Source organism: Monodelphis domestica, chromosome 2, assembly GCF_027887165.1.
Source record: "Monodelphis domestica isolate mMonDom1 chromosome 2, mMonDom1.pri, whole genome shotgun sequence".
NCBI classification, from domain to species: Eukaryota; Metazoa; Chordata; class Mammalia; order Didelphimorphia; family Didelphidae; genus Monodelphis; species Monodelphis domestica.
Window position 1 is genome coordinate 338,270,130 of NC_077228.1, and position 26,449 is coordinate 338,296,578.

Here is a 26,449-nt window from a genome sequence, read left to right on the forward strand (position 1 = left end):
TGATCCATTGATATTCTTATGATATCAGGGAGTAATGAAGACCCCTCACACAATGAATTGACTTATTATGTGAAATTATGTGGATACATGGATAAGAATTAAAGGTATGCAATATGAATTGCTGGCAAGCATTTCCACCCAGAAGAGACAGAAAAACCATTTGACTTTTTGAGCATGATATACATCCAGAGTAAAATTTTGCTAAGGTGGAAAGCTTTTAAAATGTCAATTTTATTAGAAATAGCAGCAATTGTATATTGATTTTAATGTAGTTTTTTTAATAGGTAGTGAACTTATGAAAATCTTTGCCAGATTTCTTTAAATTGCACCAAAATTAACATGAAACTGATCTGGGATAAAAACCAATTGCATTTTCTTTACTTTTCTAAAGAAATTCTGGATCAATGGGCATGTGGCCATATACATTTTTGTTATTTTAGCCAGTTAACTTTGACAGATCACAGAGTGGTTCCATTGCTTTGAACGTAATTATATGGTTTCATCTCTTTATGGCTTCTTCCTGAAATAAAAGCTAGCAGCTTATTTTTTGTTAGTAAGTAAATTAATTCCTAGATCACTGAACTATGGGTCTAGGTCAGGTCTAATTTTTATGCAAGGCTATTTCACTATGTTTCTTTGTAAAATAGATTATAGTGATCTTTATGAATTATACCATGATGGATTATTCCACCCTGTAAAAATAAAAGGCAAATTGTAAAAATAATAGAGCAATGAAATGATTATGGGTTGTAAACTGATTTAGATACTCGGCTTGCTGTGCTTTCAAAGTATCTTCAGTTTATATAAATGAAGTGAAGGTCATAAGTGAACTTCTCTTCAGGGCCGGGCACAAAGTCGCTAAAAAGACTCTTATTATAAAAATATAAAATATTTATTGAAAAAATAAGGATAAAAAAGGACTTCTAATTCTAAGGGATTCTAACTCCACCTGAAAAAAACTCCCTGGTTCCTCTGTTTCCACAGGCTACACTGATCTTTCCTGATCTGACTAACCCAAATTTTTTACTATTCTAAATAAACTAACACTATTATCCTTAAAATTCTCAACTTTGTCTCCAAGTTATAAAAATAACAAAAGCTGAGCCTAAGCAAGAACCAAGTTAGGACTCTGAGCCTTAGCAGACTCAGTCCAAACGAAAAACCAGATTTTTCTTTGGTCTTCTCAGATATAAACCCAATTTATAAAACAGCAATACTTACAAGTGTTTCCTACCTTTCCTTCTGAGAGAGAGGGAGGGAGGGAGGGAGGGAGAGAGAGAAGGAAAGAGGGAGAGAGAGACAGAGAGAGAGAGAGCCAGAGAGAGCCAGAGAGACAGACAGAGACAGAGACAGATAGAGAGAGACATAAAAGAGAGAGTCTCTAAGTCAGCCAACTGCCAAACACCAACTGCCACAGAAAAACCATTAGACTTGAAACTGATACTGTCTCAACTCTTTGAAACTCTTTCTTTTTCAAGCCAGCTTCTCTACTTCTTATCTCTAAACTAATATAACAAGACTTAATTTCTAATATCATCCTTATAACCCCTAATCAAAAAACTTAAATGAAATTATAAGATTATATAACAAAAAGGGCTTCAGAATTGCTACTTCTTCTAGGCACTGATTGCCTCCAAAGGGGAAATGGCTCTTCACTTGATTATGGAGGAAATAAAACTATTCTTGGGTGTTAATTACTTTCTAAGACATTCTCTTCATCATGGTGATCACTGTGGTTAGGTTTATTAGGAAATTGGGTTCTGGGTGTCAGTGAGCATGTGCTGAGAGCTTCTGAACCTGGAGAAACTAGTGGTGGCCTTACAAGTGGAGAGAGACAGATGAGACTGTGTGATTGGTGATATGTTATGTGGAAGCAAAAGATTATGTCATGGCATAAAGGCTGAAGATACATGCAAGTAACCATCTCTAGCGCTTTGTGCATGCATACAGGTGTGAAGTTGACTCTAGGATTAAATTTTAGTTAGAAATGGTGAGGACAGTGATAGATAGCTTACAGAAATGCGTTTCTCCAAGTATCTACCAGCTAGCCAATGACACTGGGTTCTGGTGCCCTCTTCATGAGCTTCCTAAGTATTCGGGAGACTGTTATGAAAGAGTCCTGTCAGATGTTATATATTTGTATGGTATATTCTTTAGCCATCAAAATATTCAAACAAAAAAAAAGATTTTGTAGGAAGTGAGGAGGAAGGAAGGTAAAGGTACTGCAAGCAGTCCTAGAGCTCAGGCCTTAAGTAAAAGCAAAAAAAAAAAAAGACTTTAGAAGATAAGAGAAGAATGCTTATAGGGATAAATCCCATCTTTGATGAAAATTTTTTTCTCTGAAGACATATGTGCATAATTAAAAAGCAAGAAACAGTTCAGCAAACCTGTGTTTTTTTGTTGTTCAGTTATGTCTGACTCTTTGTGAAAAGTCCATGGGATTTTCTTGGCAAAGATATTAAGAACAGTTTGCCATTTCCTTCTCAAGTATGTCCCTATTATGCAGATAAGTCATTGAGGCAAGTAGGAATTAAGTGACTTGCCCAAGGTCACATAGCAAAAAAGTGTCTGAGGCTACATTTGAATTCAGATCTTCCAGATTCCAGGCCTAGTATTTGATCTACTATACCATTTAGTTGCCCAATTAGTGATTAAACTGTTCACAAATAATGAGTCAAGATATCTCTTTCTTTAACATTCTTAAGTTGTTGTTGTTGTTGTAAGTTGAAGGTCCCAAATATTTGGGAAAGAATTCAGTATTGCAAAAATTTTCTGAGAAAACAAAGCAATACTGCAAAAACTAGTTATAGACCAATACTTTACAATATAAGCCACGATAAATTCCAAAAGTATTTGTGACTTAGACATAAATGGTATTATCATCAACAAAACAGAGGAGTAAGGAAGAAAAACTTGCATCAAAATTTTCTGATAAAGGTCTAGAGATAGATAAATTCAAAGTTATAAAAATAAGAGCCATTCTCAATTAAAGGATATGAAGAAGTCATTTTCAGAGGAAGACTTTCAAACTACCAACATATTTGTTGCACATGAAAAAATGCTCCAAATCACTAATAAATAAAAATAAATTAAAAGCAACTCTGAAGTTCAATGCTACAATCATAAAATATGAAAATTGATCAAAAAAGGGAAAATGACAAATTCTAGAGGGAAGAAGCTGTGAAAAACACAGTAACATTTATAAACTATTGGAGCTATGAACTAAATCAGCCATTTGGGAAAGAAATTTTGAATTATGCTACCCAAATTACTAAACTATACATATCATTTGACCAGCAGTACCACTACTTGTTCTATACCCTCCCCCACAAATGAAAGAAGGAAAAAGACCATATATACAGAAATATTTATAGCAACTCTTTTGTGGTAGGAAAGAACTGGAAATTACAAGGGGTGCTGATTAATTAGGGAATGGCTAAATAAATGGTATATAAATGTAACAGAATACTATTGTGCTATAAGAACTGATAACGGTCACAGTTTCAGAGAAATTGATTGATTTGTGTGAATCAATGCAACGTGAACAGAGTAAGGAAAATGATTTATACAACAATAACTTTGCAAGACAAATAGGTTTTTTATATTAAAAATTTTAATTAAAAACTTAAGAAAATAAAGTCAGAAGTCAGGAAATCAACTAAAGCAACACAAATGGAAAGAATAATAGAACAAATGACCTAAAATTATATTGTGCAATTATAAATAAGGACAGCTCCCTTAAAGAGATAAGAAAACACTTCTCCCAACTCCTTTGCAAAGATGATTCTGCAAATGTAAAGTTTGTTCTCCAAATGTAAAGTCATTTACAATGACAAACTAAAGGCCTTACTACTAGAACATTCTGTAGATATTACTACTGGGATATATATTGACATTCCTACAGTGAATGTAGCCAGAAGGTGAAAGGAAGACACAGTTAAATTGAAGGATGGCGCAAATATTTTCCTGGGGAAGTCAAATTTAAAAGAATTCTTAGAGTTGGTATTATGGTGTATCCAAAACCAACAAGAAACTATTACATGGGACAATTAGTCATGCCATATTGCAGTGCTCATGAGAAGCATTTGTCAAACAGTAGCCAAGAAAATAGGTTAAATTTGTGTGCCGACATATGTTGTGGAAAATAAAGTGGTGGAAAAATCATACGAAAAATCTGTTAAAAGCCTTCAAATTAAATTAATATATACTTGGAAACTTGATTTCATTGGAAATGTTGGGAAATGGGGAAGATAGCAAAAAATACTGTGAGATATATGATTCAAGGATAAAGTAAGGGGGAAGTAAAAAAAAACTCCTATGCGTTCTATTTCTATTTGGAATTTCTATTTGGAATAGAATTTTTCTTTCTAACGCTTCTTGCTGGTTTTTCTTATATATATATAAGGATGCTGATGATTTGTTGGGCCTAGTTTTTAATCTTGTGATTTGGCTGAAATTATTTTTTCAGTTAATTATTTGGTTGTTCTCTTTGGTTCTCTAAGTATACACGATTACATTATCTTTTACTTTTTTTTTACCTATGCTTATTATTTCAGTTTCTTTTTCTTTCATTGTTCATAACATTTATAGTTTTCTTATGTTGAACTAATCCTGCATTCCTAGTATAAATCCACCTGGGTAATAACATATAATCTTGCAAATGTACAGTTCTAGTCTACTTATATTTTACTTAAAATTTATACATTGGTGTTTATTAGGGATGTTTGGGTTCCAGTTTTCTTTCTCTATTTTTTAGGTATCATTTCCCTAAAATCTTTAGATATCACAAAATAAAAATTTTAGGTTTAGGTATTATAATCATATTTATATTATAGGAAAGGACTAGAAGAGCATTTTCCTTCCTTTGTGGGATGAAATTGTGCATTATTCCCCAGTATATATCATAGCTTGGCAACTTCCTATAGAAAATTAGTGAAAGTTAGGTGCCTTTTAGAAGGGAGATATCAATCTTTTTTTATGAAGAGTAGAGAAATTCCCCTCCCCAAGCAACTTCATATATACATACATATATATACACACACATAAATATAGGCCTTTAATATACTCTTTTCAAATATGGCTAAGAGACTGTGCACCACCCTTCCTTCTTTCCCATGAGAAGAAGTTTGGGTATACTAATTTCAATGAGAAAAATCTCAAAACTTACAAGTTGCAATCTTGACTACATGTCCTGAGAAATTATTACTACAGCCTGAGAAATGTTTCAATCATCATTATAGTCTGAGCAATGTTTCAGCCTGAATGCCATAGCCCAAGAAATTTTGCAATGTAATAGCCAAGAAATGTTGCCACCTGAAAAAACCTTGAACAAGTCCAAAACTTGACTCAACTGAAAAATAAGGATTGTTTCCACAGGCTTAGAAGTGTTGGGAAAACTTAAGGAGGATAGAATATGATAAAGAAATACAATACTATGTTTATATGTATTATGTAACACTAAGATAGTGGGAAAGAAGAGATAGCATTGTGTTGAATCCATATAAAGTCTGAGTAAATTTGAGCATCAAAGTCCACTGCTTCTGAGAGGTCTCTCCAGACAGTGCTCCCTCACTCAATCCCTCATCCTTTCCCCCCTCCCTCTGAATAAAGCCACATGAGCTCTGCCAGCATGTTATCAAGTCTGATCATTAAAGTGATTCTGGGGGTATGAGCCTTGCCAGAATTCCACTCCACAAACTTCCTTATTATTGCAAACAACTTATATATTTTTTCTTTTGGGGGATTATTTTCTGTCTTGTTAATTTCCCTACTGACATTGGGTTATTTAGTCTATTTCTTATTTTGCTAATTTGAACACTTTATATTTTTATAAGTATTCATCTATTTCTTCTAAGTTATTAGTTTGTTTACATATATTTGGGTAAAGAAGAACTTATAATAATTTCCATTATTTCCTTTTTGGTTGTAAGTAGTGTTTCACTTTTATGCAACTTGGTTTTCTTTTCTTTTTAAAAACTCATTAGCTATTATAAAAAATTCCCAGTTTCAAAGTTGTTTTGCTTCAAATAATCTCTTTAATATCCATAATTTTTACCTTTTTATTTAGCTGAGATTTTTTATTTGGTTTTAATTTTTTAATTTAAAAATGTTTACATTTTTAAAATTAATTACAAGTCAATCAATTTGGGTTTTTCTCTCTCTTTTGTTCATGAAAGTATTTAGAGATATTACATTTCCTTCCAGAACTGCTTAAACAGTAATTCACAAGTTTTAGGTGCTGTCTTACTGTCATTTTCTTTGTTGAAATTTTATATTATTTTTATAATTCATTCTTTGACCCATCAATTCTCTAAAATGTTTTTTGTTTCCAATTACTTCAAAATTCTTTTTTAGAGGTCTTTATTAAATATAATTTTACTGCATTATGAATGATGTATTTTTTATTTCCACATACTTTGATAAGGTCTTTATGCCCTTATATAAAGTTAATTTCAGTAAAGGTGCCATGTGCAGCTGAAAATCTAGAAATTATTTTCAATTCCTGCCCAAGATTCTCTATAGATCTATCATTACTAATTTTTCTTTAGGTTTTTAATTTCTTAATCTTATTAGTTTGATTCCTATAGGTCTAAAAAGGGTACATTAAGTTCCCCATTAATGGAGTTTTACTATCTATTTCTCTCCCTAATTTGATTAATTTTAAGTATTTAAATTAAGTTATTAGGTATAATTAAGGTATAATATTAGGTATAATTAAGTTATTAGGTATACATATATATATATCTCAATACATATATCTAGTTTGTTATTATTGATTTGCTATCTATGGTTCCTTTTCACATAATGCAATTTTCCTGATGAGCTTTTTTTTTTATCTTTTCTATATTTACTGTCTCCTTATGTGAAAACATGATTGCTACCTTAAATGTATTTCTCATGAGTGACAAATTGTCCCATTTGGCTTTCTAATACATATCATCTTCAGTTTTACAAGTGAGTTCATGCCACAATTATGTTTGACTAGGCACATCCTTCCACTGTTTTACTTTTTCCCTTCTTTACTCTCAACCTTTTTCTTTACAAGTAAGAAAAAAGTGATAGGAGAGAGGAAACTTGCCTAGTGATCTTGTGATCTTCTAAGTGAAAAGACCTGTTTCCTATTTGGTATAGCTCTCCATATCACAACTCTGATTCCAGACTTTTACTCTTTTCCTTTTAGTACTCTCTTTAACTCTCTAACACTGAAAATTGTTTTGCTTATGGTTATTTCTTTCCCTTTTCTCCCTTCTTAGATGCTTCTTCTCTTTTTCCCATTTGAGTTTAATGTATTTTCTATGTAGATATATATTGTTTACATATATATGTATGTGGGTGTATCCAATTCTACTCAATATTCTTTTATCTGATTCAGATGAAAATGAGGTTGAAGGGATCCATGTTTTCCAAATTCCTTCTTCCATGGCTATATACTCTTCATTTATGGTACTTATATTATTTGATGATGATTTCTCTCTCCTTTTTTTCTTCCTTTTCTTTTCTGCTCTTCCTATTTTTGTTTTGTAAGACCATTAAAACAATCAAAGCAGAATAATTGCTCAGAGAGCCCTAGTAATTTTAACTATATTTCATGACCTAAGCCTGGGATTGTGGGTTTGGGTCCCATCTGGGGTGCCAACTGAAATAGATGACCAGAATGGGGTCACCTACATTTATTGGGGGACTAGAGAGAGAGATATGAAACAGTAAAAAAGATGGAGAGAGGGGAGAGATTGGTCCTGATCTTTCTTTCCCTAGGGAAGACAGGACAAGTTGTCTTTTAGAAGGACAGAATATGTTCCTTTAGAGACTTGGTTTAGAATAGAGAATTAAAGACTGGAGCTGGCTCTCCTTCCTTGAGGAGAAAGGTATAGTTCTCCCTACCAAGCTTCACTTCCCCTCCTTGATGTTATGAGGCAGGCAGACTTGATCTAAGAGGAATAACTCTTTTATTCTAAGGGACACATCTGTTGGTAAGGAAAGTGGAAAAATAGGAAATCCCTATGAGCTAACACTGACCCCCTCCCCAAATCCTGAGGGTTCAGGCTATCTGCCTGACCCTCCTTGGTCAGTTTTGAGATCTGTCCTTACTTTTAGCTACCCTAATTTTGGCTTGAAGTTCATAGGACAAATTTTATGGAATGGAGAGAATTCTTCTTTGGGTGAATGGTTTTCTAACAAAGTCCCATCCACTCCTTTATCTTCAGCTAGATTCAAGGGGATTTGGGTTTACTGAGAGGTGTTCTATGTTCAGAAAGGTCTTCTGTCTCAGAGGTTTCTCTAAGACCAACCACTCCAGGAGAGCTCCCAAAGAAAAGTGAGGTGATCTGGCCATTTCTCCTCAGCTTTTCTATGTTCCTTCCTGGAATCTTCCATCTTCCTTGCCCTTCCCAGACTTGGGTTGCTCTTTTCCATGTTGAATCTGATTTTCTCTCTTACACCTTCAAGATTTTAGAGCTTGGGGAAAAAATTATTTTTCTTATCCTCCATTAACATGTAATAATATGTGGCACCTATTCCCTTTTATACAAATATGTTATATTTCTTTGTTTCTCCTGGTGTTTGCATGTCCATTTATTTATGTCTATTCATTTTTTTAAACATAGGAATTCATCTTTTCATTAGAAATTCTTAGAAATCCTTTATTCCATTAAAGGTTCAATTTTCCCCCACCCTCCATCCCCCTTAGGATTAAACTTAGTTTTTTTAGAAGTTATCCTTGAATGTAACGCTTTATCTCTTGCCTTTTTGAATATAATATTCGAAGTTCTTCTTTCCCAGGTTAGTAACTGCTAACTCTTGCATAATCCTTTCTTGTGGCCCCTTGGAATTTGAACACTTTGTCTGACTAAAGTATTTTTTTTTTGGATGTAGAAATATGACTTGTGGCTATAATGTTCATTTTGGAGTTTTTTGGGGAGACTAGGGTATTCCATCTATTTTCACTTTCCTCTCTGATACTAAGAATTTGGAGCAATCTTCATTGAAAATCTTCTGAAATACAATATTTAGATTATTTTCTGTTTATAATTTTTAGAGAATAGAAAAATTTTTATATTCTGTCTCCTTGACCTGTTTTCCTAGTAAGTTCTTTTGATATTATATTTCTTCAGTTTTGGCAGAGAGAGAGAATGATATTTTTTACTGTATTATTGTATCATTTTCCCCCCTGTCCTGACCAGTCTAATTTTGGGGATATTCAGTGCTCAAGTGCAATTTTCTTTAGGTGGCAACATTCCTTGCCCTTTTTTCCCTCCCAGGTTGTTTCATTCTTTATATTTTATTTTATTTCTTCCAGGTACTATTAACTTGTGGTCTCTGTGGACAGTGCATTTTTTTTTCTTTGAGGTTCTTGTTGGATTGATTGTGAGGGCACTACCCCTTTGCAGCTGCCTCCCTAGGTATTTCTCAATTCAAGATACCTCATGGTAGTCAGAATTTTCTTTGTATTGCTGAGGGGGCTGTTAAGGGAGGGTTGTGCTTGAGTCATGTCATGCAAGTAAGCCATATGGGCATACCAGGTCCTTAGAACAGTAGGCCAGGACTAGGCTCCTCCTTCAAGGGTCTCTGGGATTCTATTTGGAGGCTCCCTTGTGTCTCAGGATTCTATCCACCCCCCCCATCCCCCAACAGTCTGGGCTCCTTCCTCCTTAGTAGCAGACTTAAGGCTAACTTCTGAGCTAGGTTTCTACCACAAGCTTCAAGGACAGCTGATTTTTACCTTGGATTTTTCTTCTTGTGGGTAGGTTAGTACCACTGGTACTCTGCCAGACCCTGCCTTAAATACCTTGAAACTCTTCTCTTTGCTTGTATAGGTCTGGTCTGAGAAATTGGAGGGTCCCTCTTTAGACTCTTGGATTAGGTGGAGAAATCTATAGGTGATTCACTGTATTTGCCAGAGCAGCATTGGTGAAACTTTTTGGGATCATGTGCCCAAAATGCACCCTTTCAAGCTGCTTGTGGGACCCTCCCACATTACCATTGACAGTGGAGGGAGGAAGTGCTTGCATTGGGCTGCTGGGAAGAAGAGCTTGGTATTTGAAAAATGTGGAGAGGGGGAGGGGAGCAGCTCCCTCCAGCAATCTGGGGCACATGTGCCACACCTTCCCCAACATAGCTCTAGAGAAAGGATACATCTTTAATCTCTGACAGAGTGATATTTGGGGACTCTAAACATCTACCATTTTTCCATAATCCCTAAGGTCTCCTGGTTGACTACTCAGTACTCTGCATGCATTACTTACTTAACAAATATTTGTTGATTTAAATGGAATTGAAAAGAATATATTCTCTTTTTCTATTGTCACTTCTCAGGGCTGGTACATTTCCATTAAAAAAAATACTTTTTGCTTTCCTGTTTGCTCACAAATCTCTCTACTACAGTAGTTTTTCCCAGCTCTTTTAGGTTCTAGCAAAAATATTTCTTGGCTCTAGTGATTTGTTACCCATCAAATTCTCTCTCTCCAAGAATAGTAGAATTTCAGGTCTAGGGAACTCAGGACAGAAGGAATTAGTAACATGAAATTCTAGGACTGAAATGCAAATACCTTGAAAAAAGGCACTATTTCACTATTTCCTTTTGGGGTTAGTATCCTCAGTGATTATCACAGCATCTTGCATAAATGTTATGTTGAAATTAATTGAAAGTGGGGAACACTTTTTCAGGAAGGAAATCAGATTCTATACAAGGAGTAGCAAGATGAAATGGGAGACCAACAAAAGGGTACCTCCTACACATGCACGTTTGCTGTGGATAGTAAGGCTGGGAAAAGAAGGGAAATGTGGTGCAGACCTGGAAAGATAACTGTGGCTAGAATGGAGTGTAGAAATGACAAAAATGGTTGAACAGAGATTGTATATTATCAAACATATTTAAAATCTGATGTTTTCACATAATAATTCTTTTGCTCTCCAAAAACTATGGATCTTAGTTTTCTATCTGTCAGATGATAGCATGGACTAGACATTTTTAAAAGTCTTTTCTAAACTTAGCACTCTACCCTTCTATGTCCTTTTTTCCCCCCTACAGAGAGCAGAAAAAAATGGTATTAGGGGCTAGACTGTCAGATACCTGTAAAGCTCTAAATCTATGATCCTAGAAATCTAACCATTCATTCTGCAACTATGGAATATGTTGCATTATATTATCACGAAGTATTTTTCTGGTATATCAGTCTGAATAAAATCTATACACTGTCGTTATCTTTTATACAACAGAGACAGAATATTTTATTACCTTGAATGTCATCATTGAATGTGCAAAATTTGTTCCGATACTTCTCCAAAAGACGGAATGCATTTGCATTGGCAAAATCCTCAAATTGAATAAGACAGTTCATTCCATACCTAGAGATTAAAAAATATATAAAATTTAAAATACATGCTGACTCTTTAAAATAAACCTTCTAAACAAATCTATAGAACAAACAAAAATACTTTAGTTTTAAATTAAGAAATTACTCATCATTACATTGTGAATAACAAAATTTGGATTTATCATCCCAATCACTACCCAATGTAGAAGTAGCAAAAAGAATCTGCAAAGAGATTCTAGTACTGATATAAAAGAAATTTCTGTTGGAGGTGATAAAATCATAAAAAAATTCAAGATATGTCAGATAGAATAATTCCAAAGCAATGGAAAAAATCTTAGCAAAAAAGATAGGCAAGGAGACATCAATAACTATCAAATCATAATGCCTTCTCATTACTATAAAAACTATTTGAAAGGACTTGTTATATGTCAAAGTCACTTTTTTGCAAATATGACAAAAGGACAAGCAGATTTCATTAATAATCTTTTTTCATTTTAAAATGTGATTAGTGCCTTAAAATATTTTTTCTAGATATAATGTACCATACTTTCTGCTACAATGAATCCTCCTTTGTAGTAACAGTTAACAACAGCAATTACTCCAAGTCACAAAATAGGTAGTATTTTCTCCTCAGCATTCCCTACCTTTTGGGTGAGAAGAGGTTCTGTTCTCCATTTTTATACATGACTCCAAAATCTATATTTCCCACCCTAATGGCTCTCATCCTAATCCTAAATCATCAATTGTCTTATTATTCATTCTGTGTAGATGTTGTTTAGGTATCTCAAATGGAATAAATCCACAACAGAACTTTTCATCTTCTCTCCCAAACTCATCCCTCTTCTGGGCTTCCTTAATATACTATCAAGAACACCACTACCTTTCCTATTAGGGTCATCCTCAATTCTTTACTGATTTTTCTTCTATTTAACATCTTAACATGACCAAAGGTACATTAAAGTATCTGAATAATTTCAAGCTCAGAGAGTAAGACAAGTATCCACACGAATGAGATCATATTAAACATAGTTTTAAAAAAAGTATTTTTAAATGAAAAAACATTTACTTGAACTTGATTTTATAAAATTAGCTGGGAATTCAAAGAAAATTTTGAAGCTTCAAAGTTATAACCACTGTTTTTAATCTAAAGCATCATAGGCACATAATTTCACCAAATAAAATAGAGAAGTTACACTGGGCAAGTCACGTAATCCTTATTACTGTTTTAGCCAAATAATAGCTGTTATTGATAATAATATTGATAGGCAGTTGATAAATTGTCCTTAAGCAGTTAGGGTAAACTAAAACTGTCAGGGTTAAACTAAGTTGTAGACGGTGTATGGAAGGCCAGAAGCAGTTGAATACAACCCTTATTTATTTGTTCTATAGTAGAGATAGGGAGAGGAAATAGGATAGAAACTAGGAGTTAGGAACAGGATAGGAAATCTCTTAACCTTATATTAGAATCTCTAAATAACCTCCCCCCCCCCCAACTAACTGCTTTCTTTGCAGTCTCTTCTTGCCTGCAAGCAGGCCTCCTTAAACTATTCTCACAAAACTAAAATGAACTTCTATCTTATTAACTTATGCTAAATGATGAATTGTAAATTTATAAAGAACTGCTTAAAGTAATCTATGAAAAAACAAAAGCTGCCTGAAGCAAACTGTCAGATATAACTGTCAGAATCTCTTGGCAGACAGACTCAGACACAGGCTCTGCTTCCAAGTCAGAGAGAGTGGACAGAGCCCCCCTCTGACAGCTTCTTCTCACTTCAGGAGAAAGGCTCTTGGAATCTGACTTTAACTCCACTTCATAGGTGTATCCCAAACTCTGAAAATAACTGTCTCAAAATAACTAACAGATCTTCGTTGTCTGAGAGGACGATCCAGCAACCTGTACCTAAGGAAGTCAGAAAGACTGGAACCCAGAACTCACTGAATTCTCTTTTATGATAGCCCTCTTAAAGTGACATGGGCAAGTTACAGAATCTCTTCCTGCCTCAGATTCCTCATTTGTAAAATGAAGTTAATAAAAGCCCCTACCCTCTCAGGACTGTTGAGGAGACAAATGAGATATTGGTTTATTTCTTTTTAAGTATTTAAAGTTTTTCCAATGACATGTAAAAACAATTTTCAACATTTAAAAAAATTGAGTTTCAAATTCTCTCCCTCCATCCCTCGCCTTCCCCTCTCATTAAGAAGGCAAGCAATTTGATACTTTCTACATATGCAGTCATGCAAAACATATTTCTATGCTAGTCATGTTGTGAAAAAAACTCACAATAAAAAAAACAGTATGCTTTGGATCTGTATTCAGACATTATCAGTTCTTCTGGAGGTAGAAAGCATTTTTCATCAAAGTTTCTCTGGAGTTGTTGTGGATCTCTGTATTGCTGAGAATAGCCAAGTCATCCAAAGTTGATCATCATATAATATTGCTGTTGCTATGTACACTGTTCTCCTGTTTACGCTCACTTCACTTTGCATCAGTTCATGAAAATCTTTCTAAGTTTTTAAAAAAGTATCCTGCACACTAGTATTCTATCACAATCATATACCATAATTTATTCAGCCATTCCTCAACTGATAGACATATGACATAATATTTGCAAAGTATAGTCCAGTGCCTGATGCATAGTAGGTACTTAATAAATGCTCATTTCTTTCCTTCCTTCCTTCCTTCCTTCCTTCCATACCTAAAGAGTCATTGGTGACAAATAATTTTTAAACTACAGATGTACCTATAAGAATTCTGTCAATTATTTGTGCTAACAAGTTATAATTATATCCAAGACTTTAAAAATCTTTAATTTATTACTTGGGAAATTCCAAATAATTCTTAGAATAGATAAGTTAATAAATAGTTTTAAAATAGTGTAAATTTGTTTAATATTAACATTAGTTTGAGAACTAATGAAGGCTAAGAAAATTTTAGAGCTAGTTAGCTTAATCTCAGGCATATATGAAATGGAATAGTTCATTCTTTCCTTAGCAAATTGTTTTTGTTTGATATTTTCTACTACATTTTATTACCTTAATACTTTTCAACTCAAATACTTTAATTCTTAACAACTCATAGGCAATTAATCTTTTAGCCTCCAATATATTCTTGACAGGGTATCCATTATAATCTTTAAGTGAGCAAACCAGACTAAAATTAAATGAAAAACCTGATAAAGTAGAACTGAAATAACTATGACATTTTAATAGAAGTTGATACCACTACCATGAAGGATAGCCCAAACTAAATACTATATTTTCATGCTGGTATTCAAATTACTTGAAATGTATTTTAACAGCATCAGTAGCCAAATTCCAAGCAATACACTTAAGCAAACACTTTGGAATGTTGATGCTTTATAACAGAGTCCACATTTTGGCTAATGTAGACATGAGAATTTGGAAAATAGCTTGAAACATTGCTAGGATATATTTATGTAGTTTCCCAATTGCTTCTAAATCATTTTTAGGAATTATCTTTACTGCACTATTAAGTAATACAGTAGAAGAAATGAAGACACATTGAGATGAATCCTGGGAAAAGAGTGGCATATTAGAATCTAAAGAAGCCTAACTCCCCCCAAAAACACTCCATTAAAGCAGTCAAAGTATACCAGAAGGAAAAATGATAAAGAGAATTAGCTGTAACCTCTCCTTTATCCTGCTAATATTTATTTAATGCTTATATGTGCCAGGCACTTTGTAATCATCTCATTTAAATGTTAAAACAATTCTATGAGGTTGCTATATAATGCCCATTTTACAATTGAGGAAATGGAGGAGAGGAGAGGTTGCATAACCTTTTCATTGCTAGTTAATGTCTGAGGCCATATCTGAATTCAGATCTTCTTGCTTCCAGAGCACATGCTCCATCTGCTACACCACCTAAATGTCCAGAATCCTATGGAAGTTCTATGCAGAAGGCAAAATGTGCCACAGTGAGAGCAAGAGAAAGAGAGGCCATTGTCCAGGCAGCATTCCGTAGTACGCAGGTAGAACCACCCAAGGAACACCACTGCCAGACTGGTCAGGTAACCAAAGGTCCAAGCTGTAGCAAAAGTTACAGCAGGAGAATGGGATATGGGAGTATACAGGAAGAAAAACCCTGGGATCACAATCAGGATTCCACAGGATCTAGCAGCTACCACTGTAGAGGAGAGAGAAGCCTGTAATAGGATATTTCAGAACTTGGCAAACTAGTTTACTTAAATAAAGTACAATATTCAAAAATAATATAAAAATCATTCTTAGCCTGTGAGCTATATAAAATATTGAGTGAGTTGTATTTGGCCCATAGAAAAGTAAATATATTTTTATCATCTAGAAAGCATGAATTATTTACATTCTAAGTAGGGAGAAATGTCCTCTCAGAACCCTAACATGTTCATTGGTCATAAAGTTAAATAAGACAGATAGGGCCGTTAAGGTAATTTTTTATATTTGAATGGTTTTAGTGGAGGAAGAAATGGAAGGAAAGGGGAATATACTAGGGAGAAAAGGACGAGGAAGAGGAGAGAACTTCCTATCTCCTAACAGTACATGAGATTGACAGTCTCCAATATGGAGGCCATGGAGGGGTGTGGTGATCCCATGAACTCATTTTCATCTTAACTAGAAATACTTCACTCGCAAAGACACTCTTGTACTCAAAAGAGTTTGGTGTAAAAACACATTAAATTAAAGAAGGTAGGTATAAGAAAAGGTTTCTGAGGCCCAGCAGAATAAACAGAGAATAGTCAATAAGCATGACAAATGTGAACAAATGTGGCACATAAAGGAGAGATTTAAAGGAAATAAAGATTACAAACCTATGATCAAGGTGGGGCAACAGGAAGAAAAGAGCAACAGAAAAAAAACAGAATTTTAATTTTTGATTACTAGTGTTAATTAGTTAACTCTTTTACCATCTTCTTTGCAAGAAGAAAAAAGGTTAAAAATAGGAAAAATTATAAGAAGATGAGATGGAGGAAATTATACAATTCACAATCATAACCATAGGAACAAATGGAATGAAGTCATCCTTAAAATGCAAGAAGATAGCAGCACAGAATAAAAAGCAGAATCCAACAAGGGAAACCCCCCCCCCCTTTTTTTTAACTTTGTGGCTGTCTCAGCCCTGTGAAAAGGGAATTCTTCTCTTTGTCTATTCTGAGTTTACACTTGTAAAAAGGGAATCCTTTATTCTCTTTGCCTATTTGGAGTTAACACTTTGGTTAACAATAACAGAAGTAGTCTTACTGATAAGTACCTCACTAGATTGTGCAGACAAGATTAACTCTCCTCTGTCTACCCTTTGGTTGAATCAACACAAACTTGAACTAGGCAGAGGAGCTCACAAACTACTTAGAGAATTCACACCTTCAGCAACTCAATCTCCCCAAAACTGTTAACCCTTTTAATGAGAATTCACACCTCTAGCTGTCTCCCTGGGCAGTTCTGGGCAATTTGGAAGCTGTGATTGGCCCTTGTGAAAAGGGGAAAGGGCATGAAGCCACAATAAAAGTCTCTGAATTTCTGGGGCTGGGGAGAATAGCTTCAAAAGAAGCTCAGCTTCAAGAAGGAAGTTAGCTTTAAAAAGAAAGTTGTCTTAAGGAAGAAAGTCAGGAATCTCAAAGTCTCAAAGAACCTTAGGAGTCACCTTCAGCTCCAGTCATCATCTTGATCTACTTCTTGGAGGGAACTTGGGTGGGTGGATAGTTGACTTTCCCTTCCTTTTTTTCTGGAGAGAGTTTAATTCAGGTTGAAGGTCAACAAGTCCTGGCTGAGTTGAGCACCAGAACAATATTTATTTAGATAGGCTGTATTTTTCTAATGCATTTTTGGTCTCACAGTTTTTTCTCTGGATGTTGTGGAAGAGGGAAATTGGGAAGCATGTATTAAGGGTAAATATAGGGTTGAGACTGAATATAAATTTAATTGGTCGCCAGGGATTTAATTTTTAAATCCCAATGAAGCACTCAAGTCAGAATGAAATTTTATGGTGGTTCATTTACAATAGGAGGAAGAAATTAAGAAAGAGAGAGAGAGGGAGAAGAAAGAATTTAACTGCTCCAGCTCAGGCTGAGCCAGGCAGGAGTTCAAAGGCCTTGGCCAAGGGTGCCTCCCCAGAAAGGGAAAGGGGAGTCAGTCTTATCACTCACCACACAACCATCTCAAGGAAGCTGACTGAGGGGCTCCTCCAGGCTCAAGTTTCAGTGTCAACTTGCACCTAGGCGCTCCCCACAGGAAGTGACATGAAATACAAAGGCAGTTCTCTACATCGCTTCCTGTGTCTCACATGTGCCAGTAGTGGCTCAAGCTTGGCTTAGGAGAGCCCAGGGGACAGTCAATTGTTTCTGATTTGTCACTTGCTAGCACATGCCAGTGTCGTGTGGGTGTATACATTCCTGGGTGCTTGACTGAGCAAAATGGAGAAAGTATAAAATTCACAATCCCCCCTGATGATGATTGGGGGACTAGTCTCCCCAATTGATCACTAAACATAATCATCCTGAACCCCTAAATTTTCTAACTGCAGGTGCATACAAAAATTTAACTTCTAAGAGGAAAACTACAATAGTTAGAGATAAGAGGAAAATAGAAGAGAAAGAGGCAGAAAACCAATGCTTTGATGGGCACACTGACAAAAAACCAATTAGAGGGCTGTCCCCTTTTGGCATAAGAGTGTACATTCAAAATAAATGCATAATCAACCTTCAGTTCAATCAACTGTATCACAAGGTTCATTCTGGATCTTCCTGATATAGTATAAGGTTTTAGGTATTTTTCTGCAAACAGTTCATTCTCTGGATTTTAGGAGTTAGCAAGTTTCTTCCCTGAATATCTTTCTTGAACAAAAAAATTAAATCTTGGATTTTATGAAAACACAATTCCCCCCGAAGAGGGTGTTGAGAAACACACAGTTCAGCTCAGGTTGAGTTATGGGGTGTGTGAGTCAATTATCAGAAGAATAAACAAAAAAGACAAAAAAAACAAAAGAAAAAATAATGGAAAAAAATTAAACTTTTTTTTTCCTAAGAAGGAAGAATTCAAAATCAGTATCAAAATATCGAAAATCTATGTATACAAAATTTTGAGTAAGCAAGAATAAATTCATAATAGGCCCCTGTACTAGGGTTTAATAAATTTCTAACAGGCCCTTGTATTAGGGCCCAATTAAAGTAATTTCTAATCCTACAAGTCTGTAGAACAGAATGCAGTAATATTTCACTTGCCCATTTGCAGCCAAAACTACAGGAAGTTGCCATAATATAATGGAGAAAAGAGGACCAGATTTTTATTGATGGAAGTGTCATTCCCTGGTATGATTTTACCTTCATAATCGGGGATAGGGGGGAGCCAGGATGATAGCCAAACTTTGGAACTTGTCTGTAAGTATTTTCACAAAGAGTGTGGATACAAGGAAGTCCTACATCTTAATATATGTCAAGTGTTGCAACCTCGAGTCTCACACTAGGTTCAAGTTCTTTGCATTAGCTTAGAAGTGTATCAATCCTACCTGGATTGGTTTCTTTCTTTTTTGACCTGGGTGCTCTTTTTGGCACTATTCAGGTTAAGTCTGTGTTCCTTTTTTGATCCCATTTCTTAGAATCACACACAAACATTAATCACAGTCCCATAACAATTATCATTAAATGGCAGGTTCCCACAGTCTAAAGCTGTATGATTATGTATTAATATTATAACAAGTATATATATTTTAAACTTAATTAATATTGATTGTAGGTACCTTAAGTACAAAAAATGAGAAAAGGGAAAAATCAAATATTCTAATCAAAATAAAAGAAAAGCAATAATAAAAATTAGAAAAAAGAAAAGACAAAAATTGAGGAATTCAATGTGTTACCAAAAACACAACATGCACTTGTCAATGGATTATCTCCAATGCATGTATAGGATACAGTCAATCAGATTCAATAGAAGATGCTCTCTTTACATGTGAGCAATGAATCCAAGAATCCTTCTCTCCAATTTTTATAGATGTTGGAGAAGTTAACAATATTTGGAATGGCCCTTCCCAGGAAGGCTAAGTTGGTCCAGTATGCTGGAAGTTCTTTATATACACCTTGTCTCCTGGATTCAGGTCATGAAGTGAAAAGTCTAGGTATGAAGAGGAAATGGATCTCATTTTGGGTGAGAAACCTTTGTATTATACATTCCCTTAGCTGACACAGTGTGTCAATGATTATAAGCTTTATTTTCTAATTTTTAAAACTTTATTATATTTTTCTTGCATGTGCAATATACTATTTCAGTTTTTATTTTTCTCTCTTTTTATATTTAAAGCACATGTCACCAGTATTAAGATTTTCTTTAATTTTTTTAAATTTTGCAGTAACATAACTTTTAAATACATTTGTTCTAATATTAATGTATACCCAAAAAGCTTTAGACTATAAGAATGATGCCCTTGATTGTTTAAAAAAATTATGGGACTTTGCTTACTGATTCTGTCTGATTCCAGGACAAGAGAATACAAAAAGAGCCATTGCACAGTGCCAAAGAAGCACAAAGCTAAACTGCATAGTGCCAATCGAGCACAAGGTCAAGGAGACCAACCAATCTCGATGGGGTTGATGAAAATTTTGAGCCATGACAAGAGCACTTGAACATATTTGGTTGGGGTTTGAGGTTGTGGCTATTTAACATGTGTTATAGGCAATTAGGTCTTCCTTGTCCCACATTCTACCAAGTATCTCAAATTTGGCTCCTAACTGGCTTCGAAAAATCTAGTCCCTATTCTGTCTTTCATAATATGGCAACTTTCTGTAGTCCTGGCTACTGATTGGGTAAATGCTTAATTGCTTAAATCATTTTAATTGGGCCCTGATTCAAGGCCCTGTTGTACATTTATTTTTCCTTTACTTAGAATTTTTACACACAAGACAGACTTTGATATTCTATATTTCATCCAGAAATTATCTTTTTTTATTTGGATTTTTTTGATGTTTTTTTTTTAATTTCTCTTGCCAATTGATTCATATACTTCATAACTCAGCCATGCATCCCTAAGTGATCTTTGTGTTTTTAAATTCCCCTCTTCAGGGGTGAAATGTAAAATTATTATTATTTTAAATTGCAAAGTTTAAATTCCTTTTGAGAGTAATTTTAGGTTAAGAAACATGGTACCTCTCTTCCATAGACCACACACTGCACCAGAAGATCCAGAGTGAAAACTTTGGGATGTGGTGATCTGAACTGTGTGGGGTTAAATGCATTTGTTTTTGTATGTATACCCTTATGCTGATGGGGACTGCCTCCTACCTGGCTTTTTGTCAATGCGCCTAGCAATTATTGGTTTTGTTCTCTTTTCCTCTTATTCTCGTTATTGTAATTTCATAGCTGGTATGTTTACAAGACCCACTGGAGCCTAGTCTTCCATGGATCTCAGGGAAGGACTATAAAAATGGAGTTTTGAACCATAGACTTCATTCCCCACAAGTCCTTGGTATTCCCCAGAATTCCTTATAATTTCTCCTTAGTCTCTACATTGGAGAGATCAGGTTATTGGTATTTAACTGGCAGTAATGCCTCCCAGGCTCTCTTTCTTTGCAATGATGCAGCAAGTATGGTGGTAAGGTGGGGATGGTTTAAATGGGCTAATCAGCCATGGGCGCCTGGTTTTTATTTTGTATCCTCTTTATTCCTTGATTTCTAATGATCCCTAATAAACCTCATAAAATATAATATTTTTATTATTAGAGATATAATTTAATTTTTACACATGCAAAAGGCAGGAGCAGTGGCTGAGTGGTGACCTGTCAGTCAAACGAGAGGTTCTGATTTGGAATGTTACCAAGAAAACAGTTGGAGGCAAAAAACCAACTGCTAGATGAACTCGGGATTCCCTGCTGCCTGGTATCAGGGAAGGAGGAGGACAGAAAGGAATGGTGGTTGTTGGTGATTTTGGAGGCAGAAGAAAAGGAAGGACAATAGTCCAGAGACATTTCTTTGACTTGCTCTGTTTATGATAGTGACTGAACTGCCAGACCTATCAATCATTCCTCTCAATTTGAATCCTATCCAAATATCCTCCAACCTATAGTATAGAGAAATCCCAAACCCTCTTATTTCCATTTTCTATCTTTTCCTGTCTTTGCCAAATAAATCCTTACTTAAGATAAAAGAAGATATAGAGTATTTCATTTGAAACATCATTAACTTGCCCTGAGTGATTTAGAAAGAAAAGGAAGAAAGGGGGAGGGAAGCTGAAGAGGCTGAAGAAGAGGGAGGCTGGGAGAAGAGGGAGGAAAAGGGAGGAAGGAAGGGTAGGCAAAAAGAACATAACTGCCTGATCGTTAGCTATCAATTAACAACCAAATATACCCTCTTATTATTATCTATTACAATGTGGACAGCATTCTTTCTCCTAAGTTCCTCTGGATTGTCCTAGATCATTGAATTGCTGCTAGTAGAGAAGTTCATTATATTCTATTGTGTCACAATGTATCCGTCTCTGTGTATAATGTTCTGGTTCTGCTCCTTTCACTCTGCATCAATTCCTGGAGGTTGTTCTAGTTCCAATGGAATTCCTCCAGTTCGTTATTCCTTTCAGCACAATAGTGTTCCATCAGATACCACATTTTGTTCAGACATTCCCCAATCAATGGACACCCCTCATTTTCCAATTTTTTACCATCACAAAAAGTGTAGCTGTAAACATTTTTGTACGAAGTCTTTTTTCTTATCATCTCTTTGGGGTACAAACCCAGCAGTGCTATGGCTGGATCAAAGGGTGGGCATTTTTTTAAAGCCCTTTGAACATAGTTCTAAATTGCCCTCCAAAATGGCTGAACCAATTCACAACTCCACCAGCAGTGTATTACTGTTCAAATTTTGCCACATCCCCTCCAACATTCATTACTTTCTTTTGCTGTCATATTGGCCAGTCTGCTACGGTATCTCAGAATTGTTTTAATTTGCATTTCTCTAATCAGGAGGGATTTAGAACATTTCTTCATTTGCTTATTGAAAGTTTTGATTTCATTGTGTGAAAACTACCCATTTATGTCCCTTGACCACTTGTTGGTTGGGAAATGACTTGATGATGTATTTGGGAAATTTGACAGAGGTCATGCTTTTTCTCATCTTACATGAAAAAAAATTAAATAATGCACAACTGGGTCTTTAAATAGTGACTTCTACACAGTGAATATACGAAAATTCTTACAAAACGTCAGTTCAATTTTTCTAACAGTGATTCAAAGTGAGTGAAGTGTCCTATTTGGGACATCTTTAGTTGTAGATGGAATTACAACCAAAATGGACTACAGTATTTAAAGCTGAGAGGGATCTCAGAAATTATAACATCTACTCCAACCATACAAATGTGGAAACTGAGGCCTAGAGACACGTCCATAAGGTCAAACAGAAAGTAGCAGAGGAAGGATGTATAGTTTCAAATCAATCTTTTATATCTACAGTACAAAAATACCCTTGGATACAATAATATCTCTACTATTCAAAGAAAAGCTCCTTTCTCTTAAAGTATATTTTAATTACGAATGCAATAAAATATACTTGCATATTTTGGAAATTTTTTAGATAGGAATTGGTGGCTTTATTATAAAAGAGAAACACACTGAAAGAACTAATTTTTTAAATCAACTCTGTAAAATGAATTTGTAATGTTTCTAAATGTTTGTTTTTGTACTGAAGACAATACTAATGTCTATCTACACAATTAGAATCTGAACATTGGTATCCATTAAAGAAAATCTAATGGATATGATTACAACATAAGGGTTAAGGTTTATTAGAACTGAGAAAGGATAAACATTGCATTAAAAATTACTATTTCTGTTTAAAAAAACATGTAATGATGGTAACAGCTTGATAGTTATCTTCATTGAAAAAAGATAAGCATTACATTTAAATTATTATTTATGTTTAAATAACACATCATAGAGAATAGAAAGATGACCTCTGAGTTAAAAGGATTTATATTCAAGTCTTGACTTGTACATATCAGCTATGTGATCCTGGACTAGTATCATTTTTCAGTGCCCTAGGCAACTTTCTAAGACTTCCAAGTTGCAAAACTGGTACCCAGATATATACTGGAAGGAGATTCCTTACTTTGATTCTATAACCAAAGAAACCACAGATCTCTCTCCACTTAAAACAAACAAACAATATATAAATATAAGTTGCTTCTGTACAATGAACTTTTAAAATAACTTTCTCCTTAGTCCTAAAATGACCAAATATTATAAACAAGTTAAAAATAAAAATCTTTATTTACTTTTGTATTCATTACCATCATTTTGCATACTATGTTTGAAACAAGCCTTTCATACACAAATAATATAATTGGAAAGGTAATTAGAGCATGGCCGTTGGCAACATACATCTGTACTTTCTAACAAGTCTTACTGTATGAGGAACAGATGGAAATATCCCACCTTCAAGTGTTGATGGCTTTCACCTTGACTGTTAAATAAAAAGTCTAGGGCCTAATAATTTACTGCACATGTAAAGTAGAATGTTTGGAAGGAAAACTTTTATGGGGTATTTTTATCCCCAAACAGAACTAAATTTGCAGACTGTTGAATGACAACCTCTCTCAAATTCTGAATTAAAATTAAAATTGGGTCAAAATAGGAATCACAACCAGCAAAACATATTGTTTAGTGATTTCATCTAAATTTCAGAAAACTTTAACTCATTCTAGAGGAAAGGTTCTTTATCCTGCTTGTGTCATGGATCCCTTTGGCAGCCTATGGGCCTCTTTTTAGAGTAAGGTTTTAAAACACATGAAATAAAATACATGGTATTACAAAGGAAACCAATTATACTTAAGTAGTTATATATTTAAAAATTTTAGCAGAATCCAGGTTAAGAACTCTGTTTTAGAGATTTAGCTAAAGGATAAATGTGATCAGACTTTACTCAAATATACTGTCAAGAGCTAGCTGTGTGATTTGCTGAAAATAAAAATTATTTCTTCCAAAGTCCAGAAGTTTGGTCCTCTGGACTTTGATAGAAGCAAAACTTAAAGACTTGTTGTAATACATTTTAAAACAGTCTGGATAAGTCATTCTGAAACTATTTTGAAATGAGCCCTATGACTGAACATATTTACTACCTAGACTGGGATACATTTGAGAAATAAATTATAAGGATTGGAAAAAATTTTGAGAGAAAAGTCAGTCTGTCTTGCCAATGAATATAAGAATTTAAGTAATAAGTAATGAGCTATATAACTTTAGCTTCTTAGAAAAGACTAATAAATGCTTAAATCACAATTCTTGAATTTTTTTAACTAAAATTTTCACTGAAATACTACATTATTCTTAAGTACTTTTTTGGGTATTCACTAGTGATCTTTAATATGTGATATTTTGACATGGAGTTCTGCTTAATGTTATACAATGAACTACTTGCTGTCTGATTATAGAACTACTGATCATATATACCATTACTAGAAGATATGTAGTTGAAAAAAGGCATAATTATTATAGTAACACTAAAAACCAATGGTTACCAAGATAAGATTAAAAAAGATACATGACCTAGATGTGAAGAGAGATAAGCAAATTAGAAGAGGGAATATATTACCTATCAGATTTATGGATAGGAGAAGAATTTAGGAATAAACAGGATATAGGAAGCGTTGTGAAATGTGAAATGGGTAATTCTGAATACATTAAATTAAAAAATAAAATAAAATTTAATATAGTCAAGATTAGAAGAAAAGCAGCAATTTAGGAAAAAAATTTATAAACAGTTTCTCAAATAGACATCTCATATCTAAATTATGTAGAGAACAACATCATCTAACTTGTAAGAATATGAGCCATTCCCCAATAGATATGAAAAAAAATATGAAAAGGCAGTTTTTGGATGAATAATTCAAAGCTATATATATATATTATATATATATAAATAAAACACTATATGAAAATTATTCTAAATCATTTGATTTAGAGAAATGCATATCAAAACAACTCTGAAATATCATCTCGTACCTTTTAGATTGGTTAAAATGACAAAAAGGGCAAAATAACAAATGTTCAAATGGATATGGGAAAAATAGGGACACTAATACATTGTTAGTAGAATTGTGAAATATCCAACAATCTGCAATTATATTTAAAGAGAAAGCAATCTAGAATTATACTCAAAGAATTATAAAATTTTAATACTTCTAAAAACCCTCTTTATATTCCATTTTAAAATTAATAATATGTATTAATACCAAGGCAGCAGAATGGTAAGGACTAGGCAACAATGGTTAAATAACTTGCCCAGGTTTATACAGATAGGAAATATTTGAGGATAAATTTAAACCTAGGACCTCCTGTCTCTAGGCCTGTCGCTCAATCCACTGAGCCACCTAGCTACCATCTTTTAACTCGGCAATTATAGTATTACGTTTATTTCCTAAGGTGATCAAAGAAAAAGGAAAAGAAACTCTGTTCTAAAATATTTATAGCCGTTCTTTTTGTGGTGGTAAAAAACTAGAAACTGAAGGGATGTCCCTCAATTGGGGAATGACTGAACAAATTGTGGCATATGATTGTGATGGAATACTACTGTGCCATAATGACAAATAAGATGATCACAAAAAAACTGTGGGAAGACTAATATGAAGTGATTCAAGGTGAAGTTAGCAGAACCAGGACAAAACTGAACATGGAAACAACAATAATGTATGACAAACAATTGTGAATTATTTAACTATCATCAACAAGGCAAGGATTCAAGAAAATTCCAATGGACTCATGAAGAAAAAGAATATCTGCCATCATAGATAGAATAGATAAGAAGATGAATTCAGACTGAAATATTACCATTCTTCATTTTATTTCCTCCATGAATTTTTCTCTAGTGTAAACAATATGTGAGTTGTTTTACAACATGAAGAACAGGGAAATATATATTAAATTATAATACATGTACAACTTAAAACATATTACCTGCCTTTTTGGAAAAAGGGAAGAGATAGCTAATGTAAGAATGTTTCTCTTGGATAAACATATTTATCATAATTTATTGCATATTTATAACAAATAATAAGTGTTAAGAATAAAATAAATGGTAACTTCCCCCCAAAACTCCAAATGGTTTCAAGTAAGCAGGAAGAATGGGATTTATATACATACATATATATATATGTATATATATATATATCC

At 34.1% G+C, this 26,449-nt stretch overlaps 1 protein-coding gene across 1 annotated transcript in view; it reads right to left on the reverse strand.

The window, feature by feature from the left end:
- Window positions 1-26,449, reverse strand: part of ME1 (malic enzyme 1) — a 289,390-nt gene that overhangs the window by 46,893 nt on the left and 216,048 nt on the right. The window contains exon 7 of the mRNA XM_001375732.5: window positions 11,234-11,343. Coding sequence (XP_001375769.3) covers window positions 11,234-11,343 — 110 coding nt within the window. The remainder of the gene's footprint in view (window positions 1-11,233; window positions 11,344-26,449) is intronic.